The following is a 16526-nucleotide window of genomic DNA, read 5'->3' on the forward strand; positions in this document are numbered from 1 at the left end:
AAGTGCTATATCATGTTCCTTTCCCCACTTGGCAGGACTCTGAGCTCCATTTGGGGTTCCTCCTTCCGCACCCCAAGGTTCCTCCAAGGCCTTGGGGAAGGAAACTGAGGCAGGCTCTGCTTGCTCCCCAGGGCCCTTCGGGGGGGGGGGCTGTGTCTTCCTCTGGCCATGGCACCCCCAGGAAGCCTTGGAAGAAAGGCAGGAGACCCTCAGCAGAGAACAGCCAAGTCCAGTTCTTCTCCGCAATGGCTTCCTCTTCTGAGAGCTCCCTCTCTTTCTTGTCTGGGCTGGACTGGGAGGACCCCAGTTCAGCAATTTCCCCATTCCCCACACTGGGCCCCTGAGACTTCTCCTGTTGAACTACTGCCTGAGGCGGAGGAACAAGCGAGGGCCATCCGGAAAGGGCTCCTGCGACCCCGAGGGGCCAGAAGGGGAGTCTCCAGCTGTTAACGGAAAACTCTGCGGGCTCCCTTGGACAAAAACAAAGACACCAACCAGGATACCTTGGAGCAAAACAGCAGTCTGTAGGCTTGGCCTTTGTTGAACTGTTGCAACAGGGGTGTGCAAGGCCTTATGAAGACTTTTGAAATTGCCACCCTGTAGATCAAGACCACCCCCCAGAAACATCATACATACATCACAGAAAGGAGGGGTTGCGGTGGTAACCTGAGTGTCCTGTCACCTGGCTGGTTCCCCCTTGAGTACTTTCCAGGTGACAGAGGGGAGTTGGCAGTTTCCTGCCCCCAGAGGAAAGAGCTGATCATTGTCCTTTGTTCCAGTCAGTGCTGAATCCACTCCCATATGCAAGTTCTTTGTGATCTTGATGGTCTTCTGTCTAGGACCATCAGGGTTGGCAGAGCAACGGGGCAGGGCTCCTGTGGATGTGCTGGGATGCTCAAGGGATTATGGCTGGCCTGTATCAAACCTTCCCCATTTTGTAGTCCTTCCTTCACGGAGTAAAATAAAAGTGGAACAGTGCAGATCCGATGTATGGTTGATTTTCTATGAATTTATAACAGAAGCGCAGCGTATGTAGTGTGTGAGTGTGAGTGAAGTTTGTACAAACTGAATGATTGGGGGGGGGGGTTCCTGCGACAAGGGAGAGAGAGAGACCCCCCTGCCACCCGTTGTGTCTCTGCGTGTCTCTGAGGGACGAGAGAGGAGGCGCCCCTCCCCCCGCTGCTTCTTTCCCTCAGCGACTTTTCCCGCCTTTTCCCAACTGCCCGCCCTTCGAAATCTGAGCCTCGCCTCAGTTTTGGCGCCAAGGGTTCCTGGCAGACCAGGCGGCAGTTTCCCGGGGCTTTAGGGGCGGATTTCTTTTCTCTTCATGCCTCTCGCTTTTCAAGCTCTGGATGAAAACTCCTTTCGCCTCTGCCTGCATCCCTTGCAGTATTGAAAGGTCCGATTTCTTTCCATTTGCTGCGTCTAATATCCGCTTTGGGTCGAGTTTGGGGCTGGCATAAAGTACCTCTTTTTTCAATTGATCTGAAGGTATAAATTATTGGTCCAAAGCTGCTTTATTGATTAGCCATTTTCCATGGGTCCTTTGTAGGTGGGTCTCCTGCAAGCTTATTACAGTAAATCTCATTTTGGCCTCCCCCCAAGATCGCGAGTGCGTTTCATTTCTCGCCTGGGACACTTCCTCATCTCCCTATTTTCCTGGTGGGGGAAAGGGGATTTTCGGGAGGGGGAGGGGTCTCCTGACTGGGAAGCCCCCCCTCCCCCCCTGAGCTGGAGGGTGTTTTTGGAGGGGTGTCTGGAGGGAGCCATTTCTGAGCCCAAGGCACCTCCCGCCACTAGGCAGCCCTTCGCCTCTTCTCCCTCCCAGGAGATAAGGGGGGAGATAAGGGGGGCAGCCCCTAGAGCGCAGAAGCAGGAAAACTGAAGGCAGGGAGAGGGAGGGGAGGACTCGGCTTGCCAAGGGTTAAAAGGAGCAGAGCTGGATTCCTAGAGAGGGCAGGAAGTGAAGGGGGAGGGGGCAAGGTCCTCCAGAGCAGGAGCCCCTCCCTCCCTGCTTTCTTCTCTCTCTTTTTTTCAAACGCTTCCTTGGTGCCCCTCCTGGAAACCGGTGAGTCTCCTCTCTCTGCCCCCTTAGTGTGTCCTGGGAAGAAGGGGGTCCCAGGGCTGCAGGGAGGATGAATGGGGGTCCCTGCTCAGATCATGCATGGTGGGTGGAGACCCCCAAGCAGAGGGTCTTCCTTTGTCCTCTCTGGCAAGCCAGGGAGGGGGCGAGTTTGCAGGAGGTCTGCAGCTCTGCTCTTCCTTGGGATCCAGATGCTGCCTTCATTTTGGGGAGGGGGCTTTTGTCAAGGAAATAAACCCCCTTCAGAGGGAGGGATAAGTCACATTTGTGAACAGAGGCTGCAGCCAGACGGGAACATTCCCACATGGGGGGAGCACAGGGAGAAGAAAAGTCCTTCTGCATCTGCAGCAGCACAACCGGGCCACTTCATGTGTCCCAGATGCAACAACACATGTCTCTCCCCCAGATCTCACTCCCAAAGACACTCTTCCATGGTCTCCTAAGACAGATGGATGCCAACCAACCAACCATTCTCTCCCCTCACAATGCACAATGGGGCTTCCCCTCCCCTCCCCCTCCTGGTGCCCCTTGAAGTTCACTTGAGGGCAAGGGGAGGGTCCTCCCCACCAGATGAAGGGAGAGGAGGTCCTTCCATCTGGAAAATGGGAGTGCTTGCAAAGATTTACCTGAAGATGAGTACCATGTAGATAATAAAATTACTATTCTGTGAATCCCCCACCTACACAAAGATTAATACCCATCATTTAAATACACAACAAAATTGTTACAGAAGAGAACAGAGCAATGTGTAGAAGATCATCTTTATTCTCCCTTTTTCTCTTAGGGTCCAGTGTGCTTTGAAGACATAGCTGTTCCTTTCACAGACGAGGACTTGGCTTTGCTGGATCCTGACCAGAGAGCTCTGCAGAAGGAAGTCAAGGATCGGAATCGTGGGATCGTGGCCTCTCAGGTAAGACTCCCTGTTGGATCATGAAATCAGCTTTGAAATTCCATACAGATCTCTGTAGGAGAAACGAGAGAGCCAGTGTGGTGTAGTGGTTCAGAGAGGTGGATTCGTAATCTAGGGAACCGGGTTCGCATCTCCACTCCTCCACATGCAGCTGCTGGGTGACCTTGGTCCAGTCACCCTTCTCTGAAGTCTCTCAGCCCCACTCACCTCACAGAGTCTTTGTTGTGGGGCGAGGAGGGGAAAGGAGAATGTTAGCTGATTTGAGACTCCTTCGGGTAGTGATAAAGCGGGATATCAAATCCAAACTCTTCTTCTCCTTCCTCTATTTTGAGGGAGCCCAATAGCGCCGCCTACAGCATCTGAGATGTTAACACACCCACAACTCTCCTGGAATGGAAAACTCTCAATAGGAGATTTATCTCCTGTTCTGTCTGGGAATATTCTTCCACCAGTGCTGCCTTTTCAAACCATGATGAGGCTGCTCTGAGCTACCCAGGCCTTCTTCAATGTAGGCTTCAGAGATCTTAGGGACGTGGAGGTACATCCTGTCTAATTTTCTTTTTCCCTTTCTACATTTGTCTGGCTTCATTCTGTTGGTGAATCTAATTTTCCATGAAATATTTCTTACAGGGGATTTTTTAGAATGTGGAAAAAGCTTCACCTAGGAAACCAGTCTCAATTTTTAGTTCTTCATAAACCGTATCCCAGAAGCCCTTGATTTTATCACATAGCCACCACATATGCAGAAGCGTCCCCTCTACTTGGTTACACCTCCAGCATAATTTTGATTTTGTTTTATACATTTTACATATCTTGGTTGGTGTTATAAACCATCTATAAAACATCTTTATCAAATTTTCTGTTATTGCCTCACAAGCCGTAAAATTCCAACTCTCCTTCCATAATTTCCCCCATGATGTTACTTGAATAGGATTCCCTAAATCCATAGCCAATTTGATCATTACCGCCTTTACCTGTTCATCCATATCCTTCCACTCCAATAATGTTCCATACATTTTAGAAATTACTTTTGTTTTCTTTTGTTTTGTAATAATCCTTTATCCAATACTGAAATTGCAAAACCCTTTTTCTTGTCAGCTATGAAGACCTCATTTATTTGGTGATACTGGATCCACCCTGTTAGGTGGTGTTTTATTTCCTCCCACAGTTTGGTCAGACTCATGCTGGTAGCTTCAAGAACACTATCCAGCCATCTCGTCCTCTGTTGTCCCCTTCTCCTTGTGCCCTCCATCTTTCCCAACATTAGGGTCTTTTCGAGGGAGTCTTCTGTTCTCATGAGGTGGCCAAAGTATTGGAGCCTCAGCTTCACGATCTGTCCTTCCAGTGACCACTCAGGGCTGATTTCCTTAAGAATGGATGCATTTGATCTTATAGAATTATAGAATCATAGAGTTGGAAGAGACCACAAGGGCCATCGAGTCCAACCCCTTGCCAAGCAGGAAACACCATCAGAGCACTCCTGACATATGGTTGTCAAGCCTCTGCTTAAAGACCTCCAAAGAAGGAGACTCCACCACACTCCTTGGCAGCAAATTCCACTGTCGAACAGCTCTTACTGTCAGGAAGTTCTTCCTAATGTTTAGGTGGAATCTGTGGAGAGAGGATCAGAACTCACAGGGTTAAGAAGTTCTGAGTGACGTCTCACATTCTGAGGCGTGGTTTAGAATACTGAGGGGAGTGTTTTCTGTGTTTCTCTCAGTGTGTGTTTTGCTCCGTTGCGTGAGAGGAGCGAGAATGAGTGCACTGTCACCAGGAGGAGATTTATGGCTGTTGTGTTTGCTACGGAAATAAAGACTTAAAGTAAGATAAGAGGAAAGCCTGCGTTCATCCTGATTTATTACGCACACACGGCAACCCTGCTTCTGTTCCGCTGTGTTTACGTTCTGCTGAAATCGGAGGACCCCCCGGGAAAAGCAGAGCCGCGCAGAGGAAGCGTGTGGACCCCCCCGGGGGCCGGCACAGAATCTTCTTTCCTGCAGTTTGGATCCATTGCTCCGTGTCCGCTTCTCTGGAGCAGCAGAAAACAACCTTTCTCCCTCCTCTATGTGACATCCTTTTATATATTTGAACATGGCTATGTTCAAATAGCCCTTAACCTCCTCTTCTCCAGGCTAAACATGCCCAGCTCCCTTAGCCGTTCCTCATAAGGCATCGTTTCCAGGCCTTTGACCATTTTGGTTGCCCTCCTCTGGACACGTTCCAGTTTCTCAGTGTCCTTCTTGAACTGTGGTGCCCAGAACTGGACACAGTACTCCAGGTGAGGTCTGACCAGAGCAGAATACAGTGGCACTATTACTTCCCTTGATCTAGATGCTATACTCCTATTGATGCAGCCCAGAATTGCATTGGCTTTTTTAGCTGCTGCGTCACACTGTTGGCTCATGTCAAGTTTCTTCTTGCAGTCCATGGGACTCTCAAGAGTCTCCTCCAGCACCATAACTCAAAAGCATCAATTCTTCGGCGATCAGCCTTCTTTATGGTCCAGCTCTCACTTCCATACATCACAACTGGGAAAGCCACGGCTTTAACTATACGGACCTTTGTTGGCAGGGTGATGTCTCTGCTTTTTAAGATGCTGTCTAGGTTTCTCACTGCTTTTCTCTAAAGAAGCAGGCGTCTTTGAATTTCGTGCCTGCTGTCACCATCTGCAGTGATCACGGAGCCCAAGAAAGCAAAATCTCAAAGAAGGATAGAACTTTTTTCATGTATGCTACAACAGCAGCAAGAATACTCATCGCAAAGTATTGGAAGACGCAAGATCTACCCACTCTGGAAGAATGGCAGTTGAAGCTGATTGACTGTATGGGACTGGCAGAATTGACGAGCAGAATCCGTGACCAGGGAGAAGAGTCGGCTGAAGAAGACTGGAAAAAATTTAAGGACTATTTACAGAAATACTGTAAAACTAAGGAAAGTTAAATGGTGTTGGATTGAAACTGAGGGGTTTCTAGCTGTAATGATATAAAGGAACATAGATGGGGGGGAAAAAGGGTTTGAAAAATAAGGTAATGTTATAAGCTGTAATGCTTTAAATGAAGGATTTGCTGAACAAATAACCTTAATTGGGATACAAGGAGGAGAAGTACGAGGAGGTCTGAGAAATTTGTTATTTAAAAGTATAATATATGAACTTTATGTTTTTGTTAATGTTTTTGTTTGTTCTGTTTTTGTTTGTTTGTTTAAAAAAATTGGAAAATTTAATAAATATTCTTTAAAAAAAAAGAAAAAAAGAAAGCAAAATCTCTCACTGCCTCCATTTCTTCCCCTTCTATTTGCCAGGAGGTGATGGGCCCAGTGGCCATGATCTTCGTTTTTTTGATGCTGAGTTTCAGACCATATTTTGCGCTCTCCTCTTTCACCCTCAATAAAAGGTTCTTTGATTCCTCCTCACTTTCTGCCATCAAGGTTGTGTCACCTGCATATCTGAGGTTGTTGATATTTCTTCCGGCAATCTTAATTCCAGTTTGGGATTCATCCAGCCCAGCCTTTCGCATGATGAATTCTGCATATAAGTTAAATAAGCAGGGAGACAATATACAGCCCTTGCCGTACCCCTTTCCCAATTTTGAACAATCAGTTGTTCCATATCCAGTTCTAACTGTTGCTTCTTGTCCCACATAGAGATTTCTCAGGAGACAGATGAGGTGATCAGGCACACAGTCAAAGGCTTTTGCATAGTCAATGAAGCAGAAGTAGATGTCTTTCTGGAACTCTCTAGCTTTCTCCATAATCCATCGCATGTTTGCAAGTTGGTCTCTGGTTCCTCTGCCTCTTCTAAATCCAGCTTGCACTTCTGGGAGTTCTCGGTCCACATACTGCGTAAGCCTGCCTTGTAGAATTTTAAGCATAACCTTGCTAGCGTGTGAAATGAGTGCAATTGTGCGGTAGTTGGAGCATTCTTTGGCACTGCCCTTCTTTGGGATTGGGATGTAGACTGATCTTCTCCAATCCTCTGGCCACTGCTGAGTTTTCCACACTTGCTGGCATATTGAGTGTAGCACCTTAACAGCATCCTCTTTTAAAGTTTTAAATAGTTCAGCTGGAATATCATCACTTCCCCTGGCCTTGTTATTAGCAGTGCTTTCTAAATAATAATAATAATAATAATAATAATAATAATTTATTATTTACACCCCGCCCATTTGGTTGAGTTTCCCCAGCCACTCTGGGGGGCTCCCAGTCAAATGTTAAAAACAGTACAGCATTAAATATTAAAAACTTCCCTAAACATGGCTGCCTTCTGATGTCTTTTAAAGATAGGATAGCTGCTTATTTCCTTCACATCTGAGGTGAGGGTGTTCCGCAGGGTAGGCGCCACTACCGAGAAGGCCCTCTGTCTGGTTCCCTGTAACCTCACTTCTCGCAATGAGGGAACCGCCAGAAGGCCCTCGGCGCTGTATCTCAGTGTCCGGGCTGAATGATGGGGGTGGAGACACTCCTTCAGGTATACTGGACCGAGGCCGTTTAGGGCTTTAAAGGGCAGCACCAACACTTTGAATTGTGCTCGACATACTGGGATCCAATGCAGATCTCTCAGGACTGGTGTTTTGGATTAATTGCAGTTTCCAGGTCACCTTCAAAAGTAGCCCCACGTAGAGTGCATTGCAGTAGTCCAAGCGGGAGATAACCAGAGCATGCACCATTCTGGCAAGACAGTCCGCAGGCAGGTAGGGTCTTAGCCTGCAAACCAGGTGGAGACAGTCGCCCAGGACACAGAATTGACCTGCGCCTCCATGGACAGCTGTGAGTCCAGAATGACTCCTAGGCTGCGCACCTGGTCCTTCAGGGGCACAGTTACCCCATTCAGGACCAGGGAGTCTCCACACCCACCCGCCCCCTGTCCCCCCAAAACAGTACTTCTGTCTTGTCAGGATCAACCTCAATCTGTTAGCCGCCATCCATCCTCCAACCGCCTCCAGGCACTCACACAGGACCTTCACCGCCTTCACTGGTTCTGATTTAAAGGAGATTCTGATTCTAAGGCCCATTTGACTTCACTCTCCAGGATGTTTGGCTCAAGGTCAGCAACCACACTACCTGGGGTGTACGAGACATCCATATATTTCTGGTATAATTCCTCTGGAGAGCCAGTGTGGTGTAGTGGTTAAAAGTAGTAGTCTCGTAATCTGGTGAACCAGGTTCGTTTCCCCGCTCCTCTATCTGCAGCTGCTGGGTGACCTTGGGCCAGTCACACTTCTTTGAAGCCTCTCAGACCCACTCACCTCACAGAGTGTTCGTTAGACTTTCCTTTTGCTTCCAGACACACCCGCAACTGAGCGTCCTTTCGGCTTTGGCCCAGCCACTTCATCAGCTCTGAATCTACTTGAAATAGTCCTCCGCTCTTCCCCAGTAGCATGTTGGACGCCTTCCGACCTGAGGGGCTCATCTTCCAGCGTCATAACTTTTATATGCCTGTTGTCTTTGTCCATGGAGTTTTCTTGGCAGGGCTACTGGAGTGGCTTGCCGGTTCCTGCTCCAGGTGGATCATGTTTGGTCTAAACTCTCCACTATGACCTGTCCGTCTTGGGTGGCCCTGTACAGCTTAGCTCATAGCTTCTCTGAGTTATTCAAGCCCCTTCGTCACAACAAGGCAGTGAAAGTGGCCCAATTCAATTCCATATTTTTCTTTTCCCCAGTTATTGCTTTCTAAGGAGAAATCTACCGGGGGTTTTAGGTTCTAACACCACTTTATGTTTTTCCCATACTCTATATATCAATTTTCTTATTATATGATTCAAAATTGATTTCTTTCCATGTTTTAATATAATTTTCTTTAAATAGATTGGTGTTTTCATTTGTCAGCCAGATTCCCAAATACTTAGTTTTATTTAGTGTTTCCAATCCTGATATTTTCTTTAGTTCTTCTTTTTCCTATGTTGACATATTTTTAGCTAGCAAATGGTGTCTTATTTTTATATAACTTAAATCCTGCCACTTCGAAATTCAAGGATTTTCCTTATTATTTTGCCTCAACACCCCTAAGAATATTTTCTCCGAGTCCTGTTTATTCTGTAGTTTTTTTCATGGAGCTCCAAGAGATGTCGAAGACCTTCTCCATGTGTATCAGCATCAAAATGCCTTTTTTATCTGATCTTGCTTCTAAATATTCTAAAATATCAATTATGTTTCTCATTTTATTGTGCATGTGTCTGCCTGGTAAAAAGCCAGCCTGATCTCTATGTATTATTTCATTCAATATATTTTACAATCATTATTGAACAATGATATAGGTCTATAATTTTTGATTAGTGTTGGATCTGCTCCTTGTTTGGGTATCAGTGTAATAAGTGCTTCTTCCCATGATTTTGGTATTCTTCCTTCCTTTAAAATTCCATTCAGTACTGTTTCATTGGTTCTGATAATATATCTTCTAACTTCTTATAAAATGCCGCCAATAATCCATCTGTACCTGGGGACTTTCCTATCTTTGCTTTTGAGACTTCTGCACCTCCATCATCGCTGTTGGTAGATTTAGTTGTTCTGTTTTCCAATCTGCTATTGTTGGGAGTCTTATTTTGTGCTATGTATCTTTCCATTTCCTCTTGGTCTTCTTGTGCATGGTAAAATTTCCTATAGTAATTTAATTTTTCTTTGCATATTTCTTTAGGATATTCAATTATTTTTCATTTCTCTATTACTCTCTTTTTCTTGTTTTTTCTTTAATTGCCATGCAAGTAGCCTACCTGATTTTTTGGAACCACTGGAGAGGTATAGAAATGGGGCTTCTGTTGGGAAGGGGCTGCCCCATTTGTGCTTCTCCAGGGGCAGGAGAATCCCTGCAGGGCCTCTGAGGCTTCCTTTGCTTCTTCCTCTCTCCCAGGACCCTGCAGCTTCTTTTGGCTCCTTGACTCCTCAGGTAGGATGAAAGAGACGGATCCTGCAACCCTCGTGAGGATGGAAGGGGGAAGATGGACGGTTGACCTGGTCAGGTTGTCTCCTGCATCCCTCCCCACAACCTCTGAGTGTTCCCTCCCAGGGACCTCCGAGAGATCAGGTGAGTTCCAGGGGAGGGGAGATGGGGACATGGATGGATGGAGGGTGAAGAGGGGAAGGTGTCTGGCCAGAAATGAGATAAAGCAGGGATTTTGCCTCCCAACATATTGGGAGGCTTCCCCTCCAGCCAGAAAATCCCTGCAGGGCCTCTGAGGCTTCCTTTGCTTCTTCCTCTCTCCCAGGACCCTGCAGCTTCTTTTGGCTCCTTGACTCCTCAGGAAGGATGAAAGAGACGGATCCTGCAAAGCTAGCAAGGATGGAAGGGGGAAGATGGACGGTTGACCTGGTCAGGTTGTCTCCTGCATCCCTCCTCTCAACCTCTGAGCGTTCCCTCCCAGGGACCTCCGAGAGATCTGGTGAGTTCCAGGGGAGGGGAGATGGGGAATGGAGATGGAGCCAGAGAGGTATTGGGGCTTGCTCAGCTGGGGGGGGGGAGGCAGATGGAGAAGGAGAAGGTGAGCACCTTTTCGGGCTCCACCACCTGCCTGCCTGCCTGCTCCTTTGTCATCTGCAGGCAATTTGAGCCAGGAATAGTTCACAGCTCCCCGGTCACCACAGCTCAAAAGGTCTAAAACCTGTTCTGTGATCTGGATGCCCTGCCAATGTCACTGATCCTGCTTTGCAGTTTGAATGCAGATGGGGCCTCTGTGTGTTGTCTTTTTCTTTTCAGAAAAACCTTTTATTTTAAAAACAAGGAACATAGGACTAATAAATGATACAGATATGTAGACTACGCCTTCGCATGCCATTTGCATATCAAAAATAGCAGAATAAATTTGCAGGAATATCTATAACATATGGTTCATCATTAGTGGTCAGTGTATGAGTTCTGGGTTCATGAATTGGTTTGAACTGAGTTATAGTCACTTTTCCTCCACTGGTTGCTAATGAAAAAATACAGTCTCCTCAAAGTGAAGAAAGTGATTTACGTATAAATTTAAATTTAGACCAACCAGATTGAGGCAACAGCTGATGGGGAGTGTTCAGGTGAAGGTGTTGCTGTTTGTTTCACAGACGAGAAGTGGACATTCCATACATACCTGTATGTGATGAACTTCAACTCTTTGGCTGGAGACCAACAGCATCTGGGATTCTAACATCCCCCACTGTGAACCCAGAATGGAGGGATATCAACTGTTTCCTCTGTCAATGTTCTTCGTCTAGTCATGAATTTTAAAACAGTGACCAGGCTTGTCTGAACAACCCATGCCTTCTTAAATGCCGGCTTCAGAGTTTTTAGGGATGTAAATTCTGTCAGGCTTGTTGTTTTTGCTTCTGTTTGCATTTGATTGACCAAAGAGATGACTGACCTTGGAGATGGAGTGGATTCCAGGATTGAGCCAGAACAAAATCCATTCCAGATAAAAGCCAAGCAATATGTCAGTAAATACCAGCCAACCAAGGCAGTGAAAACTATAGAGAGGCCCCACATCTAACTATTTTTAGTTCTTCCTCTATAACAAGCATTCATTAACTTGGTTCAATGATCTGGAGCTCCATTTCCTCCTGAGGCTCTAATTCGCTTCTCTCTTCATTGCAGATGGAGATGAACTGGAAGGGAACAACAAGGGGGACCACAAGAGAATCCACATAGTGGAAAAGTCAAATAAACATTCGGAGTGTGGAGAGAACATCCGTCAAAGCTCCCATTCCACCTCCTGTCAAAGAAAGAGCTTCGTTCAGAGGGATAGTCTCACTGCACACAAAAGAGGACAGAGCAGGGAGAAATTGTATCAATGCTTAGAATGTGGAAAGAGCTTCAGTAACCGCCGGAATCTCACTTTCCATCAAAGAATTCATACAGGTGAGAAACCCTATCAGTGCTTGCAATGTGGGAAGAACTTCCGGGAGCGGATGAAACTCAATTTGCATCAAAGAACTCATACAGGGGAGAAACCCTATCAATGCTTGGAATGTGGGAAGAACTTCCGGGAGCGGATGAAACTCACTTTGCATCAAAGAACTCATACAGGGGAGAAACCCTATCAGTGCTTGGAATGTGGAAATTGCTTCAGGCACAGTACTACTCTCACTTCACATCAGAGAATTCATACAGGGGAGAAACCCTATCAGTGCTTAGAATGTGGGAAGAGCTTTCGTCAGAAAGGTGATCTTGCTTTGCATAGAAGAGTCCATACAGGGGAGAAACCTTATCATTGCCTGGAATGTGGGAAGAGCTTTAGTCTCAGGCACAGTCTCACTTCCCATCAAAAAACTCATACAGGAGAAAAACCCTATCAGTGCTTCGAATGCGGGAAGAGCTTTGGGGATGGAGCCAAGCTCACTTCCCATCAAAAAACTCATACAGGCGAGAAACCCTATCAGTGCTTGGAATGCGGGAAGAGCTTCAGCCAGAATTCCACTCTCATTTTACATCAAAGAGTTCATAGAGGGCAGAAACCGTATCACTGCTTGGAATGTGGAAAGAGCTTTCGTCTGAGTGGTGATCTCACTTCCCATCAAAGAATTCATACAGGGGAAAAACCTTATCACTGCTTGGAATGTGGAAAGAGCTTTCGTCTGAGTGGTGATCTCACTTCCCATCAAAGAATTCATACAGGGGAGAAACCCTATCAGTGCTTGCAATGTGGGAAGAACTTCCGGGAGCGGATGAAACTCACTTTGCATCAAAGAACTCATACAGGGGAGAAACCCTATCAATGCTTCGAATGTGGGAAGAACTTCCGGGAGCGGACGAAACTCACTTTGCATCAAAGAACTCATACAGGGGAGAAACCCTATCAATGCTTCGAATGTGGGAAGAACTTCCGGGAGCGGACGAAACTCACTTTGCATCAAAGAACTCATACAGGGGAGAAACCCTATCAATGCTTCGATTGTGGGAAGAACTTCCGGGAGCGGGCAAAACTCACTTTGCATCAAAGAACTCATACAGGGGAGAAACCCTATCAGTGCTTTGAATGTGGAAGGAGCTTCACTGTTAGCTCCAGTCTCACTTCCCATCACAGAATTCATACAGGGGAGAAACCCTATCAGTGCTTGGAATGTGGAAAGAGCTTCAGTCAGAGGCACACTCTCACTTGCCATCGCAGAATTCATACAGGGGAGAAACCCTATCAGTGCTTGGAGTGTGGAAAGGGCTTTAATCAAAGTGCACATCTCACTTCCCATCGAAGAATTCATACAGGGGAGAAACCCTATCAGTGCTTGAAATGTGGAAAGAGCTTCAAAAGCACCTACCATCTCACCCACCATCAAAGAATTCATACAGAGGGGAAACCAAAAAAGAGAAATAAAACAAAAAATATTAAACAACCCTTACAAAATACAATTGTATAGAAAGGAAAAAGGGGGGGAATACACTAAAAATACTGTTTATGACCTTTGTATCATATATATCATATCATTCGTCAACACATAGAAAGGCAGGCTCCCCCACTTCTCCCCTGCGTGACCCCCTCTTCTCCCCATATCCCACCCTGAGAGATCCTTCCTTCCCTGCGTTCCTTGCAGGTCCCTCGCACCTCCAACTGTCCTCTTCCTGTGTGTGTCCTCCTAAATTCAAAATAATGAATCTTAATATAAAAAAAATACAAAAAAATAGATGATGATGTTAATGATAATAATAATTTATTGATACCCTACCCATCTGGCTGGGTTTCCCCAGCCACTCTGGGCAGCTTCCAACAAAATATTAAAATACAGTAATCCATCAAATATTAAAAGCTTCCCTAAACAGGGCTGTTGGACTACTGCCTGAGTCCGGCACGTTTCCTGTGCGCATAAATTCTTCCAGGCAGCCGCAGAGCGAGCAGCGAGTGCTTTCCGTGTGAGATAAAGGAAAAGTCTGCACACTGTTTCTTCTATCTAAACACCACTTACCCCAAACACAGACCTTCACATAACTCCCCATCAGCGAGGTTCCAGGCAGACGGACAGTATTTCAATGCAACTAATCCAGCCCTAACACTCTGACACACATGCTGGAAACAGATGTCTAAGTGCTTGGTCCTGGCCTTAAACTGCTCAGATTCTGCCAACTTCAGACAGAGCTGATTGTCTTCCAAAACAGTGACAGGCAAACAACTCTCTCCGCAGATCTCTTGAACCAAACACACATAGAACTCCAGTTCCCTGCAAATCTCAGAAAGCGCACTGAACTCAGCCTCAGTAGATGAGAGCACTATGAGACTTTGCTTTCGGGAACTCCACCCAACCAAAGAGCTCCCAAATTTTACCACCATACTGGACATGGACTTCCTATCTGCCAGATTCACCCAATCGCTGTCTACCCAGCACGTCAGCTTGATGTTGCCCTTGGCTGACAGCTTAAGGCAGAAGTCTTTGGTATCTTGCAGGTAACGCAGGACCCATTTGATACCATTCCAACCTTGCACACTTGGGCTTGAAGCTTTCCAGCTGAGCAGATTAATAGCAAACGCTATGTCAGGTCTGTTCTACTGGGATAGATACAATAGGCTACCCAGAGCTGACTAGAAGAGCTCAGTATTTTCGAACGCAGCACATTCTACTTGCTGATTGTCTTTCACGTAGCTAGTCTCTATGGGTGTCCTAACTACTGCACACTCAGACATTCGGAGCTTCTCAAGCAGTTGCTCAATCTTACCCGTTGTGAGGGAGAACACACCCAGAGACTCCATTGAGCTCATCTCTTTCTGCATCTCATGCCATTTGCTGGCTTCTTCCTGAGGCAGTTTTTGAACATCCTCAAAAGTTTCAGGTTCACACTGAGCCACACCAAACCACACACTTGTGGCTTCAAACCTGTCAGGCAGTTTACCCTTTGTGGCTTGGGTTGATCTCCTCAGTGTGTGCTCTGGTACCCCCTCTGACCCACTAGGACCAGCTAGACCATCCCCAGTGTCAGAGAACTCCCCCTCTGACCTGCTGCATCTTTTGAACCTTACAGCTGGACCTGTGGGCAAGGACAGCTCACTCTCTGGCTCAGACTTGACAGTAGCCTTTGGAGGGGTTCTGGGCCACTCCTGCTCTGGACTCTGTTGCTCTGAACTCTGTTCTTCACCAACAGGATCAGTTCCCTCCTCTTCCTCCTTATCTGAGTCAAGAAACTGTTCTGAAAGAACATCTGGGTTACCATGGATGCGTGCCCACCCACTTTGCTCACAAAACTCAGCACTGCTGCTCACAAGCAGCTGGGACTGGTTGCCATCAGGATATGCAAACCGCCACCCTCTGGTCCCTGGTTCATATCCCAAAAGGATCATTTTCCTGGACCTTGGGCCACCCTTTCTGCATTTGGCCTTTGGGATGAGGACCCAAGCCTCACAGCCTAAAACACGTAAGAAGTGCACTTTGGGCTTCTTACCGTGCACCAGAAAATAGGGCGTGTCCCCTACAGCTGAATTAAACACGCAATTCTGCGTGAACGCAGCAGCCTTCCAACACTCAGCCCCAAAGCGCTGTGGGAGTCCTGCGTCAAAAAGCATGGCAGCCACAGCCTCTTGCAGTGTTCTGTTCTTACGTTCAGCAACACCATTCTGTTGAGGACTGGGTGGTGCTGTCAACCTGTGGCTGATTCCCTTCTGGAGGAAGAAATTTTGCAGGGCAGACCCAGTAAACTCCGCCCCTCTATCGCTCTGAAAGCTAATCAATTTTGTAGAATATTTCAACTCTGCCAATGTGATCCAATCTTTAATCAGTGCAGCAGCTTCCCCTTTGTGTTTAATTGAAAAAACCGAGGAGGTCCTCGAAAAATCATCCAAAAGAAGCAAAATGTATTTGGACCCGCCCAGACTCGCTACTGGCATTGGGCCACACAAATCTGCATGGAGTAGCTCAAAGGGCTTGCTTGTCTCTCTGCTAGACCTGGGATATGAGCATGTTTTTACCCTGGATTGCTTACAGGCTCTGCAATCTAAAAACTTATCACATCCCTTTAATTTACACCCCTCTGTACACTCTGGGGCTTGTTTGACATAATTCCAACAAGAATGCGCCAGTCTTCGATGCCATAAATGAGCGCACCCATCGTGTGGCGGGACGTTTGAGCACTGCACCTGTGTTACCTCAGGGGGGTCATCATCCGCAATAGGCATCTCAACCACAAACAGCTTATTCTTGCATTCAACACTGAACAGGTGTTTCCCATCCCTGGAATTTCTGGAACCACAAAAGCCTGAACCTCATGGTCCAGGAATGAACAGTACAGAGTCCCAGACTGAGTCAGTGGGCATCTGCTTCCATCTGCCAGTGACACAAATCTTCCACTTTGCACAGTCTTGCAGTTCCGAAGAAGTCCAGCAGATGGCACTCAAGTGTGGGTAGCGCCTGTGTCAACAATAAAGGGGAGGCTGGCTTCCGGTCTGGATGCTTTCACTACTGCCATTGAAGCAGCCAGATGATACAGCGACGTCTTCTCTTTACTTTCCCCTCGGTTGGGATCTTTGGAATTTTTCAGATGCCTGGCCGCTGTTGAGGAGCTCCTTATCTGCATTCCTTTCTGGCTGACCACCGGCTCCTGAGCCTCTGCAGGGCAATCTCTCACAAGATGTGACGTAGACCCACAGCGAAAACAGC

General features: G+C 46.9%; 1 protein-coding gene and 1 long non-coding RNA gene across 9 annotated transcripts in view; one reads left to right on the top strand and one right to left on the bottom strand.

Annotated features, from left to right (window-relative positions):
- The window catches only part of LOC128409573 (uncharacterized), a 145734-nt gene extending 144649 nt beyond the window's left edge, over positions 1-1085 (bottom strand). Inside the window, exon 1 of the long non-coding RNA XR_008329252.1 lies at positions 667-1085. This is a non-coding gene — a long non-coding RNA (uncharacterized LOC128409573). The remainder of the gene's footprint in view (positions 1-666) is intronic.
- Positions 1-16526, top strand: part of LOC128409528 (zinc finger protein 883-like) — a 451816-nt gene that overhangs the window by 232202 nt on the left and 203088 nt on the right. For 2 of the 8 annotated variants that reach the window (XM_053380059.1, XM_053380060.1), the window contains exon 1: positions 2469-2993. The exons of 2 other annotated variants lie outside the window; for them this stretch is intronic. Coding sequence is in view for 1 of the 6 variants with exons in the window: in XM_053380056.1 (XP_053236031.1) it covers positions 9909-10008; positions 10190-10363 (274 nt within the window). In the remaining 5 variants the exon portion in view is untranslated. 4 more of the 8 variants (XM_053380057.1, XM_053380064.1, XM_053380056.1 and 1 more) reach the window with 4 other exon arrangements.

Source organism: Podarcis raffonei, chromosome 2, assembly GCF_027172205.1.
Source record: "Podarcis raffonei isolate rPodRaf1 chromosome 2, rPodRaf1.pri, whole genome shotgun sequence".
NCBI classification, from domain to species: Eukaryota; Metazoa; Chordata; class Lepidosauria; order Squamata; family Lacertidae; genus Podarcis; species Podarcis raffonei.